Below are 15372 nucleotides of genomic sequence, written 5' to 3' on the forward strand. Positions count from 1 at the left end.
GTGAGACCCAGGAGTTTTTAATGACTGAACTTCCTCAAGAAGGTTGTCAAGAAAGTAGATAGGAGGGTTTGCCAAATGGTCCTTTCAGAAAGAGAGATAGTAAGAGTGTGAAATTTGTCAGGATTGAAAGACATATTCCAAATGTTTGACCAGCTTGTGATTTTGTCAAGGTGTGGGGAGAGGGAAGAGGCTGCAGCCTGCCTGTCTGAAGGATGAGGGATGTCACGACAGAGGCTGAAGTCATCAGCAAATACACAAAGAGGATTTTCCAGAGAGTCAGAGAGATCATTGATGAAGATCAGGAATAGGACTCGGCCCAGAACACTGCCATGGGGCACACCAGCCTCGACAGGGAGAGAAGGTAAAAGGATTCCGTTGAGAGCCGCACAATTGCCACATATTTAAATTAACATCATTAACTTAAAGCCCTGGTGTTGGTGTTGTATCCCTGGTGTTGGGCTAGCGGCTAGGGTGCCGGCTTAGGATCCTAGGATCCTGGGTTCGAATCCCGGTCGATCACTGAATTAACGCCAGGGGGGTTGACTCAGCCTGTCATCCTTCCGAGGTCGGCTAATTGAGTACCAGTTCACTGGTAATTCCCTGCTTGTCGTAAAAGGCGACAAAAAGGGTTGGCGGCAGGAAGGGCATCCGGCCGTAAAACTTTGCTTCAAAAAGGGGACCGAAAAACAACAACAACCACGGTTCCCGAAAAAGGCCAAACCCCGCTTTGCGGGGAAAAATGGCCTCTAAAGGTGGTTTTTTTTTATTTTTTATAACTTAAAGCAGAAAATGCAAAATTTAACAACAAATTACCTTCACTAAAGGTCCTAATAATTTCCCTGGAGGCAGCTGCTTCTTGCTTTTGTCACACACAATTGCTTATGAAATTCATATGTGACGTCAGTTATCCATTTTGTCCAGCCTGGACATGGAAAGGTTGCCTCCTTCACTGGAAATGTTTACTGAAGTTGCATTCTTCACTTGAAGGTTGTTTTTGTTTTCACAACAGGGTTTGTTTTGTTTATAAAAGTGAAAAATTTCATCACAATCAGATTCATTAATTGTCAATTGTTTTATCATAGTTTAATAAATTAAGATAACAAAGTCAATTTTCAGAGGAAGACATTAATGATTGCCAATTATTGTGACAATGACAGGTGAAGATCGAAGATAAACCTCTCGACCTGAGTTCTGTTCGAGCGAAATGTGGCTCCATGGACAATATGAAACATGTACCTACAGGTGGTCAGGTAAGTCACATGTGGCTAAATCAGGATCACAGCATTGAAATATGATTCATGTATTCAATAGAAAGTTTGCCGTACCTGAATTTTATATATATATATATATATATGTATATATATGTATATATATATATATATATATATATATATATATATATATATATATATATATATATATATATATATATATATATATATATATATATATATATATATATATATATATATATATGTCATGTTCCTTTTATATATATATACATATACATGATATAGTGTCAACATCAAGAACAACATGCATTTTAAAGGCCATTTTCCCTGCAAGAGCGGGGGTTAGCCTTGCGGTCCCCATGACAATCTTCTCCATTTTGCCCTATTTTCTGCATCTCTCCTTGTTAACCCCCTTGCCCGCACATGATATAGTGTCATGTTCCTTTTATATATATACTGTATATAGATATACGTAGAGCCTCTGCTACCACTCTGGGATATAGTGTCATGTTCCTTGGAGAACTCAGGACTCATCAATTTTTCAACAAAGCATTATTATGAGAATAATAAATTAATAATTTGGTCAAAAGGTCAAACGGTTAAAGGTCAGCATCACATAAAATCATCAATTTTCATTCAATTGACCTGAATTTTAAATTTACTATTTGGATTTAGTAAAATTTTCACCAAAGCTTTATTATGAAAATATGGAGAAGGCAAATTAAGAATTTGGTTAAGAGGTCAAAAGGTCAAAGGTCAGCATCACTTAAAATCGTCAATTTTCTCCTAATTGACCTGTAATTTTTGAATTTGCATATTGGGTCACTGACTTGGTTCACCAATCAAAAGCTAGAAGCTGATTATTTTTTTAGATCAAAAGGTCAAAGGTCAAGGTTGCATAAAATTGTCAATTTTTATTCAATTGACCTGAAATTTTAAGAATTTGCATATTGGGTCACAGAATTGGTTCACCAATCAAACGCTAAAAGCTGATTTATTTTTTTTAAATCAAAAGGTCAAAGGTCAATGTTGCATAAAATTGTCAATTTTCATTCAATTAACCTGAAATTTTAAGAATTTGCATATTGGGTCACATAATTGGTTCAATCAAAAGCTAGAAGCTGATTTATTTTTAGATCAAAAGGTCAAAGGTCAAGGTTGCATAAAATTGTCAATTTTCATTCAATTAACCTGAAATTTTAAGAATTTGCATATTGGGTCACAGAATTGGTTCAACAATAAAAAGCTAGAAGCTAATTATTTTTTTAATCTAAAGCTGAAAAGTCAAGTCTGCATAAACATACAATCATCAATTTTCATTTTTGTATTTTTTAAAAACTGTTTTCGTTATTTTGAGCATACAGAAGAAGAAGAAGACGTCTCAATACAAACGACCGGAGATGGGCTTTGTAGTCAGGTTCACTATGTTTTTTCGTTCAAAATCATGGTAGATTAGCAAACCTATACATTTTTGGAAACGTTATTACATGGAAAATCTGAAAATCAATGTTTACATTTGCCAATTCCGACCAATTCGATTCGACCATTTCGACCAATCGACCAATTCCATTCGACCAATTCGACCATTCGACCAATCACTTCGATCGACCATTCGACCATTCGACCAATTCGATCGATTCGATTCGATCGACCATTCGACCAATTCGATTTGCCAATCAATTTGACCGACCTTTGCTTGTGTGGAACGGACTGTGAAAACGATGCGGACTATATTGTCGGATACGACACACAGGACAGTGATGACGAACTCTAAATGGCATATTCTGTAATCGTGTATGTTTGATGCCATTGACTGCCTGTGTATATTTTGTCATTGACTGCCTGTGTAGATGTGAAGTTATACTGACTGCATGTGTATATATGATTTTGCTGACTGCCTGTGTATGTTTGGTGATATGAATTATTGTGACACATTTTGATGTTATTAACTGCCTGTACAAAATGATAACATGTATTTGATTATGCAAATTATCGCGAATATAAAGACAGTATTTTGCAATTCAAAACCTTTGATTCGTGTCTTACCATTCCCCATAGCACTAATTTGATACTTTCATTGGATTCCTTGTCCCTGAAAATATAGGTTTAGTATATTTTTAAAAGTTTTTAGGGTAATTAGAGGCAGAAATAGAACAAAATATGTATTTTACAGTGGCCATTTTGAAAATCCAAAATGGCCGCCATACAGGTATCTCTCCAAATGTAAACATTGATTTTTAGTTTCCTTATGCTATAACCTTTCCAAAAATGTATAGGTTTGCTAATCTACCATGATTTTGAACGAAATATAATTTATTGACATAGTGAACCTGACTATTGCCTTTTCAGATGCTTTCTAGTCTTTCTTTATATCGCATATGACTAATTTTGTACACTTCTGCATTCAATAAAATTTTTACTGCAAAAACTTTAAACATGTACAGTACCTCTATCCTGCAAATATTGTACGATTTCATTTCTTAGCATCAGAATTACAAGGGTTCAAAACTGGGAATATATAAATGGCCCACCCTGTACATTGAATGACATCAACTCCTGCGACATGCTATCAGACAATATAGGATATCAGTGCAACTTTGAGGGGCCCAGTATAAAAACTTGAATTACATCACAGAATGATTGCAAGTCAACTTTATATTGTTACCTCAACAGTGACTTTCTGGAGCTAAGACCATCTTCCTTGGAATGTTTATAAACAGTGGGATGACTCCTAAACAAAAGGGAATCTGACTTGTATATAGTATTCAACGAAAAGTGTTGCTTTCCCATAAATACAAAATCCATTTTATAATACCTTATGACCATATACAGTAATCAAGTGCTGCTTTCATGTAATAAGATAATAAAGTCAATCGTAAAATAAATTTATAAATGCCATATGATGTAACCTTGATGCTTCTTTCAGATGTTTTGTATATGCAGCACAGTACATAAAAATCATGAATGATGTAGGTTTTCCGCTCATCATTATGCAAAGGTGCAATGTGTTTGCATGCATAATTATCTCACCTGTAATTGTTGATGCTTTTAGGTCCAAATTCTTTCCAAGAAGCTGGATTTAAGTCACATACATTCGAAATGTGGGTCCAAAGGAAACCTCCATCACAAACCAGGTGAGTCTGCATTCATGTGCAGGCCTCATATTGCTACTTAAATCACAAGGGAATATTTCTCTGATCCTCCAGAATAACACAGATTTCACACTGAATAATACAAATAACTATTTTGTTCAATACTTTTTGGCCAGAATGCTATCAATAACTTGCTTTGTCATTGTCAAACGACACTTGGGAACCTTAACGTCCACCAACTAACATCAGCAGGTGGGTCCCAACCTGATGTCCATCGGAGGTATCGCACACTCTGATTCAATGTCCTTCCTCTAAAGCATCATTTTGATAGATTATATTCAGACTGAGGATCAAACCAAGATGAGACAGCTCAAAGATAAGTGCACTACCTCTCCACTAGCCAATCAAGACTCAGGTTGGGTAACATAACATAGATGGTGATACTAAATTGATTGCATTGTCTTCTGTTGTTTTACCTTCTGCATGTAACTTCTGGTGGCAGGAGGTGGAAGAGTGAGGATTGAGAACCACAAGGTTCAATTCAAGGATGCAGCACAATCAAAGATCGGCTCCTTGGCAAATATTGAACATTCTCCTGGTGGTGGAAATGTGAAGGTAGGTGAACGTTCTGACAGTTTGTCAATACAAATAAACAGTTTTTTTTTTTAATTCTTTAAACACCTCCAGCTACAGCAATGTGTTCAAACCTGCTGCTTCCTTTCCTTTCAACGGAGAAATCCTGGAATGTTGTGCTCAGGAATTTTTATGACTGGAAAATCCTGGATCAAGTGATTCACTTGATTAAAGTGATAAATAACTGGTGAAAACAAATGAAACATTTAATGACCTCCATTGCGCTTCGGAATTCTCAAGCCAAGGCATAATCTGGTTTTCGACATAATACGTACGCGTTTATTGACAACACCGGCTTTGCCGGCTATTATGTTGAAAAGCCAGATTTTGCTGGATCCCTTGAGAATTTCGAAGCTTTGACGCACCAAATCGCTCAATGGAGGCGGCCATCTTGCGGATGCGGAAGAATGCATAACAAATTGAAAAAAGTTCAATAGGAGATTGTTTCACCCGTCTTTTTTTGATTCACAATCTTATGCACCTCTAATTTGTAATTAAAATACTTTAAGACCAACCTCGGCCCGCACGGGCCTGGTTATCTTCAACGAAAATCGTCACCAAACACCGGAACCAATGAGATTCGAGCATTTGAAAAAATATTTCAAAAACCAAATCACTCGATGGAGGCCACCATCTTCCGGATGCGGAAGTATGCACAAGAAAATTGCGAAAAAGTTCAATAGGAGACTGTTTCACCCGTCTTTGTTTGATTCACAATCTTATGCACCTCTAATTTGTAATTAAAATACGTTAAGACCAACCTCGTTATCTTCAACGAAAATCGTCACCAAACACCGGAACCAATGAGATTCGAGCATTTGAAAAAATATTTCAAAAAAGCTTATTACCGTTTCGGAGGCTGAAAACGGCGTCAAATATTCTAAAATTGACGAAGAATTATTTTTTAGAAATCTCGTGGCCGTAGGGGATAGTTTTTCACGTCCGGAAATATCCGAAGTTGAGACGGAATTCACCAAATTAATCAAGAAGGAAATTTTATAAATTTTAATCTCATCCAGAATGCAAATGGTGTCATTTTAGATCTGAATTTGTGAAATTTTGTGAGCTGACCAATCAGCGATCAGCTTCGGTCAGCCAATCAGCGCCATCGACACGGTTTGATTAACGACAGTCACACATTGCCGTTGAAACGGCGCTATCGTCTGATCTGTCGGCACTGATCTTACTGCAAGCTAACTTCTTCTGGTGGAGGAAGCCGCAGTGCCCGGAGAGAACCAGCCCTGACAGCAACTGAAGTTAGAAGACTACACACATACTGTGAAAACGTATATTAAGCCCAGTTAAAATTTCTTAAAATAGGCCCTAAGCTAGCACATCGTATAGTTACTTCCTTAAGCTTCCTGTGGCATTTATTGCATGTAGGTATTGGGGAGGACTGTCTGCTCTTCTCTTTTACCAAGTCTTACCAGGTACGGTACCTACTACACCTACCTACTACCAACTACCTAACCTACTGATGCCATCGTGATGGGTAAAATAGAGGCACGAGGCTTTGGCTTCGCCGGCTCATTGCGGCTTTGCAGTCGGGTACTAGTACAGTTTATAGTCAGGTTCACTATGTTAACAAATATAATTTCATTCAAAATTTTGGGAGATTAGCAAACCTGTACATTTTTGGAATCAGAGCATGGAGAATCCGAAAATCGATGTTGCTATTTGCACAGACACCTGCATGGCCGCCATTTTGGATTTTCAAAATGGCCACCATAAAATACATATTTTGCGCTATCTCGGCTTCTAGTCAACCTAGAAACGTAATTAAATATGCTAATCCTATTTTTTTCTGGGTCAAGGAATGCAATAAAGGCCTCAAAATAGTGCTCAGGGTTATAGTAAAGCAACAAACAAAGGTAATTGAAAACCATTGTCTTTCTATTTGTGATATAACTGTATTACATAATACATGATATTGCAAGTCCTTTGAAGTTATAGATATGGGTTTATAAAGCAAGAAAGCAGCCTTGTTAGTATCAGATTGAACTATAAGTCCTATACACAGGATCTACTAGGTCTATAGCGTTCAGGAGTATGCTTTTACAGATCTTCATCACTGTCCTGAGTGTCATCGGGAAAGTCCTAAAAGTGAAGCAAGTGTTAGGATTAGAAGTCTAATGATCCCACCAATGGTTTTCTTGACCCAGAAAACATAGGATTAGCATATTTAAATAAGATTCTAGGTTGACTAGAAGCCGAGATAGCACAAATTATGTATTTTATGGTGGCCATTTTGAAAATCAAAAATGGCGGCCATGCAGGTGTCTACGCAAATGCCAACATTAATTTTGGGATTCCTCATGCTCTGAATATTCCAAAAATGTATAGTTTTGCTAATCTCCAACATTTTTGAATGAAAAAACATAGTGAACCTGACTATTACGTGAATGCTTTAAATGATCACATTTCTTGCTCATTAACCAACGACCAGTCTAAATTATGCATCACTACATTTTATCCATTCGTTGCTGTGCATTCGTCACATTTTATCGAACGATAGCTTACACATGCACCATGATTCTATATATACCATCATCCACGTTTTACTGGCACTGATCATGTATGATCAGTATGATAAGATCATGTATGATAAGAAATGCATTTTAACTGACACCCGGGAAAGATGACGGGCGCAGCACAGATCCCAGATTTTTATGTAAGGGTGCCAAGACAAGACTGCACCGAGACATGAGATGAGCTGAAGAGTAAGACTAGGACAGAACTACTCGAAGGCTAAGACAGGGATTCTTTCTGACAAGGCAGAAGATGATCTGAAGACTTCTCAAGAAGACCAACATGACGATTCTCTCACATGACGATTCTCTCAATCTTTAGGTTCTCAGGATTCTCACGACCTCTCTTATTCTGAGGATGATCTCATGTGCACCCCCCTTATATTGTGTCTTCTCATTCCCCATCCCCCCCGGGCCCCCATGCACAGCCCCCCACTGATGTCATTGGGGGAGCCGCTGGGGTTCAGATTAGCTCTTGTCTTACCCGATTGGTGTACCAGAGCCCTGATCTCTGGTGGCATCATGTGATTGGATTCCGGTTTTGTTTGTTGGATACCGGGTTTTGGCACACTGTGAGGGTTTAATTTGAGATTTGTTGTCCACCTGGCATGTAGCACCTAAGTCCTACAGGATGCACCTTGGACCCATTCCAGATAGTTTTAAGGGATTGTGAGGGACTGAAAATGGTTAGAACATCAATTCTGTGTCTGGGAGGTCGGTGGTTTAAACCCCAGCCAAGTCATACCAAAGAAAAAATGGTACATGCTGCTTCCTTGCTCGACGTTCAGTATTTAACAAGAATGACCACACTGTGGTCACGACTGTGATAAAATCCCGTATTATTTATATTATTTTGTCTGGGCGCCATGGCCATAGTGGGTGGTCAAGCTACAAATGTGGGTGGGCTCCGGCAGCTGTCCGACCAATGAGTGCATATTTCAAAACTTGACGCCCAACAAACACCATAACAACAACAACAACAACAACAATGCGGAGCTCTTGTAGACCTGCAAGATGTCGCTGGTAGAAAGGATGGAGCAGGGACAAACAGCTATGGGTTGGAGACCATTGCACAAGCTTGATTGGACTAATGCTCTCTTTCTGCATTGGAGTTCCTTGTAAGGGATCTTGTATTATGGTGAGAGATACACCTTTCCATTTCACTTGTGATGATTATGTCCACATTCAAACAAGCTTGCTCTGAATCATAAATCTTGAGCTTTTTTTCCCCCGGTTGCATCACTACGATGCTGCTTTAGAGCTGCCCAGTTGTCTTTCTTGAAGTTCCATAGTCTAGGATTACAGGGCTTGTCAACAATAGGAGGCTTCCTGAAAAGACCATCGGCACTAATGTGGTCTGAGGAGCCAAGTGGAGCTCTACCCATGGTGGAAAAGTATGCAGGTGTATCAACAATGATCAACTCAAGAATATTCTCATCGTGAGTGGGTTTGTTGACCACCTGCTCCAATCGTTTGGCTTGATAGAGGTCATGACAAGAAACACCAGCTTGATCTGTGAGTAACCAGCGACACATCCACTCTTTCTGATGAACATGAAATTGACCAAGCAGGATTACATTTTCAGCATTTTTATCTTGAACCACTGAATCAAGGTTTTCAGACAAGTTGAAAATGAGACAGTCAGAGCCAGGAAGGAATTATAGACGATAAACAACTCCTACGATGATGGTTCCTGCCTCAGTCCGTATAGTATTCCACATGACTTCCAGATTAGGGACAATCTCTGCGGCAACAATGTCAGCTTTAAAAGTGCAGACACGGTGTGCGAAAGCCCTGATAGCACTCCTAAAATGTCGAAGACTTCTAAGACAGGATGAGCAAGGTAAGCACACAACACTGACATGGCACATATATACATCACCACAAAGCTTTATCACGCTACGCCATTCTGCCTCTTCATCACTCAAAATTTATTTTTTCCTTCTTTACTGTCTATTCCATTCGTTTACTTTCCAGTCTCTTCTGTTTCCATCCTTACGTCTCTATATACAATGTTGACTTATTGCTCCACTGGAAACTATTATGTAGGCCTGTGTCTGGTCAGTGCATATCCTGAAGCTCCATTCTAACATAAGGTATTTTTGAATGAGTAATGTTAATTTGTTTAATTTGAAAAACATTTTATTGAAAAAAATGAGTCGTTTTGTGTCTGCCATATTAGTTTACTCAACTCATTCGCGACCAATATATAAAAACAAGTCCGCTCACAGCCTTGACGCGATTCACGGCTGTCTTTATCATGGCCGTTCTCCCCCTCTGTCTGCCCCTATCGATCTCTCTTCTTCCGGTCACTTTGCCGCGTTTTCCTTTTTCCTTCACAAACATTTATTTTTGCCTTTTACTAAAGTCATCTCCATTTCCCACAAAAATCTTAACAACAATATTACCGGAAACTAAAAATCCTACAAGTATATAATAACAACAAAGGCGGAAGTGACGGATCTGTAACACAATCGAGCTGCGTGACCAATCTTGGTGAAATTTCACCCAATTGGGTGAAATCGATCTGAGTCTGGGGGACTGGTGGAAGAAATCGAAATTGGTCAAAATCTGGTGAAATATCAACAACACTCCCTGCCACGAGGGGGCGGGCATGTTAAGTAGTTAAGAACCAACAAGAAGCCAGTTTGGGGCACCGCCGATGGGGGCCGCAGTTTGCTACATCACCAGTACAACGCCATGACAGGCAAACATCGTGCAAGGCAAGCAATAGCCACGCCCAGGAGGACCTTTGATTGACAAGGGGGAGGGGCGTACAAGAAGCGGGCCACAGTGATTGGCCACCGACAATCGAAGTGCGACCAATGACACCCCGGCCAATCAGTGAGGGATGCGCAAACATTCGGCCAATCGGTGCGGAGGGCGAAAAAGACCTACCAACAAGCTGCGCGCTGATTGGAGGGAAGGGCCGGTGACGTCAGACCACGGCAGATGATGAGGCCGTTTTGCGAACTTTACACAACTCTTTTCATTAAAAAAAAGTTTGTTCGACAGTTCATTTGTCAATAAAGTTTGTATCGTAAACAATATTTACAAGTTTGTTGTCATTTAGCAGTCGATATCTAATGAAAACTTGGCATTTGGTGAAATCTACTTCAATTTGGTGAAATTTAGGCACCCGATTGGTGAAATTCGAAAAACCCGAGTGGCAACACTGCAATCGAGAAGTCGGGCAGAATTCGGGCAGAGATTAGTTGAGAAGTGAGTGGTAAGGAGATTGATGGTGTGTACCAAGTAGCCAAAACGGAGCTCCACTCGTGTATCAAGCAGTTTGGCGGGAGTTTTCTGTGTGTACTGAGCAATCCGGAGGGTACAGTATTTGACAAGAGTGCCCAGTCATCTGTCTTCAGCTACCAATGCCTTGCTGGGAGAAGAAGCATCTCCACGTGCAGACAAGGGCTCAGTGGGCAATCGAGACTGACGTCATCCTAGATGAAGCTGCGTTCCCCAAGGAAGTGTTTATTCATCCTTTTGTGTCTGTCATTTTTATGTTCCCCTTGTAGTTGGTGCCAGGTCCTTTAGTGTTGAAGAGAATCATACATATGTGGGGCATGTACCTCAATGGTTAGGGTTTATATAGAATATATTGTTGGCTGGTGCTGATTGTTATTTTTTCAACTCGATGTTCTGCACAGAGGTACGGTGGTAATTTAAACCTTAAAACGGAGAAGGTTGATGATCAATTTCAGCTTGGATCATCTTCCTTTTGCAATTATATGTAGCAAATGTGTTTCAAGATAACTTCACGTTACAATGTTGATTATTGCCTTTTAATAAGGCATTTTCTTTTTTTTATTTTTGGCCATTATTGTCATGTTTATTTCACAGTTTACAGTTATAGAAATTACAATTTGCCAATGCTAGATATTGATTGAGGGGTTTTTTTAACGTATGCATTTACGGTTATTTACGTAAATTTTCATTTCCGGATGCTTTCCAATGGTTCTGTGATTTTTTTCCTGGTGCACCGGCTTCGATATCTATCGGCACACCAATTTTCAGCTTGCTACGACACCCGGAAGGTACCAAACGTTAATATCAGCCCGTCAGTGAATCAGGGGTTAGAAAGAGCTTTATATATTAGATACTTTTGCCATTCACCTGTTCCTGCACACTTTTCGATCAACCAATAAAACATTGCCTGTCCATTGACCATTGATGGTCAATTTTTATTATGTGTAACACATCTCAACATAAAATTTGATGACTCCGCATAATCAGTGTTATTCCATTGGATAAATTTTCAAGTGTTTGCCATATTCAAGCAAATAACCAAATTTATATCAAAGGAAAAAATATGTTGCTGGCTCTCCCTCTCATTGACATGTTTGCCATTGCGGTGCAGATTGAAAGCCACAAACTCTCATTCCGGGATCAAGCTCAGGCACGAACAGACCACGGCGCAGAGATTATCACAGTATCTCCAGATCACCAGGATGAAACCTCACCTAATCGTCGCCACAGCAACATTTCATCCACCGGCAGCATCAACATGGTGGAGCCCAAACTTGAGACGTTGGCAGATGATGTGACTGCAGCACTTGCCAAGCAAGGCCTGTGAGGCAGAGGCCTGCATCACAGGAAATTGTGGGAAAGGGTCAGGAGATGGCATGAGTGGCAACAGGCATGTTGGCATGGTCACGGTGTGCACAAAGCCTAGGTATACGGTGTACGCGGCACATGCTGAGGTTACTTCCTGTATGTGCTTTGGAGAAGAGCATGGCGGCAGTTTCTTGCTGCAGGCCTCTCTATCCTTTTGTTGGAAACTTCACATTTTTTCGATTTCCCCATTTTATTTATCATTCATAATGATGCTGGCATCACCACCGTACATTTATGGCCACACCATGGAAACATGTTTTTCTTACTGATTCAGTTACTGATGCAGGCCCACAACATAATCTTATCAAAGTCAAGAACCCCACAATAATTCTACCTGTAGAAAAATCACAGATCCAACTATAATAACATATATATGGTGTCTTTGTCGTTTGGATATAATTTTCTCATTTATTTTTTTTGTTGTTATTTAGTGAATTTATTAGTAAATTAAAGTAAGATCAAGTTTGTAATATAACAGTGAACATTTGTGTCAAAAAATACAGATGGCCATAAAATATCGATTAATATGAATTGCAAAGTCCTGATTTTCCTTTCAATCTTTTATGTTCCTTGATACAAATGGTGGGGAAAATAATCCAAGATGCAGGTTTTGTCACCAGATGCAAGTTTGTGAATAATCTGTCTTGACCTCTTAATGGAAACCAATCTGATTTTTTTTTTTTAACAACAATTCTTTGAGATCATATTCGATGCGATGAAATCCTTGCTGATCGACACCGAGACCCAAAGCCGAAGTGTTTTATTAAGGACACACTGAAATTCTTACATTTCGTCGCGGACCATTCATCCACAATTTTCATGGAAATTCCAATCTCTTCTCAATTAGATGCCCAATGATTATAGATGGGTTTTGTGTTCGAGCTTTTAAACCCTCTTAAGTCACACTTTTAAAGAAAAGTATTTAACGAAGATCGATAAGTTGTTAAGCATTAAATACTTGGACAAGTGAAGAGGCACGACGATGGAATTTTCTATCGATGTAATACTTTGTTTGAATGGTTTTTGTTTCATTCCTGTGTTATTCCCAAGCCTCCAGTTGAAAATCAATTCGGGTGTTTTTATTTCTTACACGTCACACTGGCATTGTGCCCATGAATGGGATGTGAGAAGCGCGAAAGGACGGTCACCGGTGATGAATCTTTGTGGCACCCTGAAACTTTTTGCATGCTATGGCCATTTCCTGCCAACATGTTTATTTGTTGTTGTTTTTTGCTTTTTAATTTGTGAATACTTTTGCCACTGGCATTTTTTTTTTTTTTTTTGTAAGTTTGCATAAGCACTACCCTGCTAGGTGGAGTGTTGGAGCTGTAATTTGTTGTTTATATTTTTAAAAAATTTGGATAATGTAGTCTTCCACGAAACCTATTAATGTAAAGCAGAAATAAATAATGTAGACATGGCTGCCTACCTAAAACCCTGCTCAGGAAGCATTAAAAAGGATGTTATGACGGGGATACGAGATTCGAGGGGAGATTTTTAGAGAGAAGCGAGAGTTATAGAAAGTAATTACAAAAATATGTTTGGCTGGTTTTACATTTAAATAAATAATGAATACACAGCTTGCTCTGCAAAAAAACTGATGAACAGAACAGTCAGGAGGAGTATTGGGTGATCCTAAACGTCCGCATCCTGTTGGGAATTTTCCTTTTAAGACCTTTTAAGAAAAAGTTGGGACTTTGCCTTTTCCTTCTTGATTATACCTGTCGGGTACCTTTATTGGTACAATGCCACTGTGCCAGTTATTGATCAGAAGCGAGGAAATTCAGTCAACTCTGCACTTAACCCTCTTTGGAATTTGCTGCAAACTATTAATGGATATATTTTCCCATTTAATACTCAGAAAATACGTGATGGCACCTGATGACCCAAAGCGCAGTGAAAATTGAACGATTTCACAAAAAAGTTACATGTGCACATTCCACGCTGCATTCAATAGGGATGCACTTGTGTACAGGTTAATAAGGAAGTAGCCAGGAGTTAAGATAATAGGGAAGAAGGTTGAGCTGTGGAACTAATTACTTGGAACTACCTAAACATATAAAATGAGAAAATCACGATTAATTAAATACCTGTGTACCTGCGAGCTTTGGGTGCGGTAACTCTTTCTGTCCAATATCTGAAAATGAGCCTGGTTCTTCAGCCAGGTGAGTAGGGATAAAACTTGCCAGGATAGTGTTGCAGTCGTTCCGAGGTCATTATTTGAAAAGTTTTTTTTAGAGTTTTAAAACGGTGAAATATTCACCGCTACCTGGGGCCCAGAATATCCAGAAAGCGATGATTATGTGGTTCATGGAAATGATGTTAACGTGCGGAAGGAGATGCGTAGAACTTGCAATCAGTGATGATGTAACAGGGTGAAACTGTGTCGTGTTGAACAAAGATTTGTTCTTGCTTTTGAACTTTCTAGGCTGTTATAAATATTTTGATATCATGCTTGTACACCTATACAACCATGCTTTGCTATACTGATGATGTACATTGGTTAGTTGATGTGTGCTAGAGCATGGAAATGGATGTGCTGCGTACGAGGCGTAATTCATGCCACAAGTTATCCAACTAATTTTTAGATTCCCAAGTTGTTCAGGGATAGTTTCATGTTGATTATGTGGCGGTTTGTGCATGTGACGATGCTGTGTGTAACGATGTCATTTTCTGCTATTATAATGGGATGGATGTGAATGTTGTCAGGTTCCTGAGTGTCATACCTGTATTCGTTGTCGTCATCATAAATCATGTATTCACATTATGCTATAGGCGCTAAAGAAAACGCTATGAAATAAGAAAAATGCATATTCCTCGAGCATGAAGCTGTTACAAGTCAACGCGTATGTCTTGCACCTGTAATGCTTTTTTCTGGTTTACAGTAGTGTGCATTTTAAAGTATTCCACAATGTGTGTTTGAATAAAGTTGCCATAAGCCCGTTCAGGTTTTCCTGCTCGTGGGGATTCTGCTTTGATTGGTTCATCTCTAATGAAATTGAGACTTTATTTCACCAAGTCAGGCCGAAATCCACTCCACTGTTTAAACTGCTATTACGGTACGTAAAGGTAATCAGAGGCTTCGAGAGAAAATCCGAGGATCTTGCAGTTCTTTTTCTAGGCCGTCCCAGGAGACATCGGGAGACGGGGCTTTGAAAGCACTTTTGTGCGTCTGTCTGTCTATGTGTGTATGTCTGTCCGGGCCGTGGCGTTTTTTTTTTACCATTTGAGCTATTTTCATCATATTTTCACCAAAGCTTTATT

General features: G+C 39.2%; 1 protein-coding gene across 3 annotated transcripts in view; it reads left to right on the top strand.

The window, feature by feature from the left end:
* Positions 1-15053, top strand: part of LOC137431829 (microtubule-associated protein tau) — a 144725-nt gene extending 129672 nt beyond the window's left edge. For all 3 annotated transcript variants that reach the window (XM_078782534.1, XM_078782533.1, XM_078782532.1), the window contains 4 exons: positions 1158-1250; positions 4285-4366; positions 4827-4939; positions 11852-15053. In XM_078782534.1, coding sequence (XP_078638660.1) covers positions 1158-1250; positions 4285-4366; positions 4827-4939; positions 11852-12067 — 504 coding nt within the window. In that variant the 3' untranslated portion in view covers positions 12068-15053. The remainder of the gene's footprint in view (positions 1-1157; positions 1251-4284; positions 4367-4826; positions 4940-11851) is intronic.
* Positions 15054-15372: the final 319 nt, after the last annotated feature.

This window comes from Myxine glutinosa, chromosome 7 (genome assembly GCF_964187855.1).
Source record: "Myxine glutinosa chromosome 7, kmMyxGlut1.1, whole genome shotgun sequence".
NCBI classification, from domain to species: domain Eukaryota; kingdom Metazoa; phylum Chordata; class Myxini; order Myxiniformes; family Myxinidae; genus Myxine; species Myxine glutinosa.